General features: G+C 39.2%; 1 protein-coding gene across 1 annotated transcript in view; it reads right to left on the bottom strand.

Moving 5' to 3' along the window:
* Window positions 1–11: 11 nt before the first annotated feature.
* Window positions 12–3647, bottom strand: part of LOC122193574 (sodium channel and clathrin linker 1-like) — a gene marked incomplete at its 3' end in the record, with an annotated part of 5111 nt that continues 1475 nt past the window's right edge. The window contains exons 4-8 of the mRNA XM_042894410.1: window positions 3568–3637; window positions 3362–3417; window positions 2848–2980; window positions 1926–2048; window positions 12–77 (exon numbers count right to left, since the gene is read on the bottom strand). Coding sequence (XP_042750344.1) covers window positions 12–77; window positions 1926–2048; window positions 2848–2980; window positions 3362–3417; window positions 3568–3637 — 448 coding nt within the window. The remainder of the gene's footprint in view (window positions 78–1925; window positions 2049–2847; window positions 2981–3361; window positions 3418–3567; window positions 3638–3647) is intronic.

Below are 3647 nucleotides of genomic sequence, written 5' to 3'. Positions count from 1 at the left end.
GTTTTACTTACCAATTCTGTTTTCTCACTGGCTGCATGCAGGTGTGAAGTAAGCTGGTGAAAGTTAGCCAGTCGATCCTAAAAGGTAGAATTCAGCTTCTTAGAATCATCACCAACAAAGAACGTTTAAGTATCACAGTCGTAGTCAACGGAAAACATTTTCAAAGAATTGATGTACGTATGCAGTAGATTTACTAATGCAAAATGTATCTGAATTTCATTCACTTACAAATTTCTACAACCCGTGCAATTAATAGCAAAATAGAAAAGCAGCGCCTCTCAGAGCCACACAGATTATGGTGATACTGTAAGCTTTTTTGCTAACACTGTAGCAGAAATGTATCCACTAAGAATTATAAGTGTCTGCCTGCATGAAGAGGCTCTATTTACTCTTTGCCTTATAGAACACCTACAGTCCACATAGAAAACTGTACTTAAACTCTAGCTCTGTCTTGCTAGGGAAACCTGAATAACACAAAATAGTCATCAGCAACATACTAAGCATCTTCAAAGGACAGCCAAGAGTTAAGTCCCTCGGCTGGAATTTATATTAATTGTGTTCAGTTTATACCACAGTTTCATGGTCAAATGCATGCAAGCAACCTAACCCAGCAACTAACTTCACTGTAGAGATTGGACAGCATAAATAAGGATCTCACAGCTCATCTCTGCTTTCCGTAGATTGTGATTCTACTCAGCCTACCTCTGATTGCTATTTCCTGCTCCTCTGTTAAAAGCAAAATGTAAAACACGGCTGATTCGGCTGAAAAGTCTTATGGCAGACACAAAGTGCTTTTAAGAATAAAAGGCTGCTCAATCTCATTCTTGAGAAAATGGCATTAAAATCCACTAAGAATTTGGTCATCAAAAGTAGACTCTTACAGCCCCTTCAATCTCCAACAGCATTCTGTTATAAATTTAAAATTTGCATATCTGTTTCTGAAAGAAAATTTCCTGAAGTGTAACCAGTTAACCTAGCAAGCTAGGACACTAACAAATAGCTTAAAGGCTTCCCAAGGAGCAGCTGAAGAAACGCAATGCTAAACATTGGAGATTAGCAACCTTCATTTTTCAGCTGTTTATTCAGCTTCTCTATTGAATGACAACAGGTAAGTGAAACTACTTATATTTGAATTGAACAACAGCAGGATGATTATTTATATTTGTCTATCTCGTGTACTTCTCTACATGCACCAAAACGCACACGGTGCACTCCCTAAGTTACTGCCCACATATCTGAAACCAACTTTCCAACCCCATCTGTCCTGTTGACTGTTGAATCGCTGGCTACATCTGACCACTCCACTTTTGATAACAACTATTACAGAAAACAATCAACAACAGGACCAGGGGAGAGCCACAAAGATGATCAGAGAGCTGGAGAACCTCTCCTACGAAGATGGGCTGAAGGAGCTGGGCTTGTTCAGACTGGAGCAGAGAAGGCTGCGGGGAGACATCATTATGGCCCTTCCAGTATCTAAAGTGAGCTTATAAACATGAGGGAAATCAACTTTTTACGTGGGTAAATAAGTGATAGGAAAAGGGGAAATGGATTTAAACTCAAGGAGGGAAGATTTAGACGAGAATGTCGGGGGGAAGTTTTTCACTGAGAGAGTGATGAAGTGCTGGAACAGGCTGCCCCGAGAGGCTGTGGACGCCCTGTCCCTGGAGCAGTTCAAGGCCCCATTGGATGAGCCCTAGGCAGCCCAGCCTAGTACTTGATCTAGTGGTTGGCAGCCCTGCCTGTGGCAGAGGGATGGAACGTCATGATCCTTGAGGTCCATTCCAACCCAATCCATCCTATGGCTTTATGATGACTCTATGATACTGGTACAAACTGCACTTCGGTTTGGCTGCACACAGACGCAGAATCTCTGCAGTGTATGAAGGCATTCCAAAACTAACAAAAATGTCCATGAAAGTTACTTGCTGTTTCAGTCTTTCAGCCATGTGAATCTGTGTTTGAGTCATGTGTTCCTGGTGCTGCTGCTGGAGTTGATCAAGCTCCTGTGATACAGTCTGCCAGAGCTCTATTGCTTGTTCTTTTTCCTAGAAAGAATAAAGGTCTCTAAAATATTTACAGTACACTTCTATTGAAATGCTTTTTTTTAATTATTATTGTTCTCTGCACACATTACAACCACACAGAAAAACAAACTCAGAGGCAAAAAAACCCAGATGTTTACAAGATCACATTCCATCTAGACTGGAGCTGCAAGTTCTGCACTATTCTAATAGCTCCTACCAAAAGTAAAACTCCACTCACATTCTGAAACTGTCAAAGACTTGCAATTCTTTACTTTAGGACTACAGTATATATAATACTCAAATACCAAAAATCAGGAGTCAATTTAACCTCAGCTTAGTCCACTGCAAAAGAACTGAATCATCTCTGTAATATATTCAGGCCATTTTGCTGATCTATTCAGATCTAACTGTTACTGTCTGTATTCCACATACAGTTGCCGCTCATTTCACATTACACTTTAATTAAAAATAAAAAAAAGTCACCCTACCACAATAACTTCAATCCAACAAAATATTTGATTCATCTTCTGGACAGAAATTCAACAAAGTAAAGTTAGAGGCACAAATGAACACAAAAAAATTCTGCTTGTATGGAACTAGAAAGGAACTTCCTTCAGGTTTTGAAGTTGAAAATGTAAGTATGGGTGCATTTGAGTTTTTTTTTTTTTTTTTTTTTTTAAGCTATGTGCAATCAGGAAGGCCTCAAAATACTGTCAAGGAACTGTTATAAACAAATACTGAACCAAGAAACAAACTATCCTTCCCTAATCTGTCAAGGCACAGAAGAAACAGAAGAGTACAAGTGTTTCATCTCACACACCTGATTAGTCAGTTGGAGCTGTTCCTGAAGGTTTCTCACTATTTCTTCATCTGCAGGAATAGCAGTTCCCAGGGGCATAAAAGGAAGAGCATCCAGCTGCATCTCAAGAGCCTCTTTCAACTCTGCATGCAGCCTGAAATTCAAAAGACCAAGTTCAGTGCAATATTTATCTAATACACTCTCTCTAAATGAACTGAAGTACTGTACCTTTGATTAGTATGTCCCATATACACCTAGCTCACTTTTGAATCCATTGAGCAAGATATGTTCTATAAAAAGGGTATAAATTAATACCGAGTTCTTTTGCAGAGATATGGCTAAGCCTGCTAAATTTGGTGCTGTAATCTATATTAGACAGAGTAACATTAAGCATGTGAGTATGAAATCTTCAACTATTAAGCAGATTCAAATATTTCCAAGCCTTAGGAAAAAGAGTTCCAGGCTTAAAAGACAGAAAAGAAAACACCAAACCACACAAGAAAATAGCAGCAGTAGGTAAAGTGCTCTTCTTTACCTCCTGTTCTCCGTGGCGACCTGTTCAAACTTCTGTCTCATCTCACTCATCTGCACCTAATAAAAAAACATCTAAGAGGCAAACTGTGGCACTTTATTTTTTCAATAAACAATACTGAAAACACTGACAGTGTCAATTCAGCACAATACCATCGATGACATTAAGACTTCACTTTGCAAAAGAGTCACAGGAAGCCAGAAACGTACCTGATAAATCTGCAGCTGCTCCCTCATTTCTTCCAAGCACTTTTCATACTCTACGCTTTTTGTTATCAAGCTGAAACATG

The sequence above is a fragment of the Lagopus leucura genome, unplaced genomic scaffold (genome assembly GCF_019238085.1).
Source record: "Lagopus leucura isolate 7727_CA_CO unplaced genomic scaffold, USGS_WTPT01 35295-0_obj-0_obj, whole genome shotgun sequence".
NCBI lineage: Eukaryota > Metazoa > Chordata > Aves > Galliformes > Phasianidae > Lagopus > Lagopus leucura.
The sequence above is the reverse complement of the archived record's forward strand: the minus strand, read 5'-3'. Positions and strand labels throughout refer to the sequence as shown.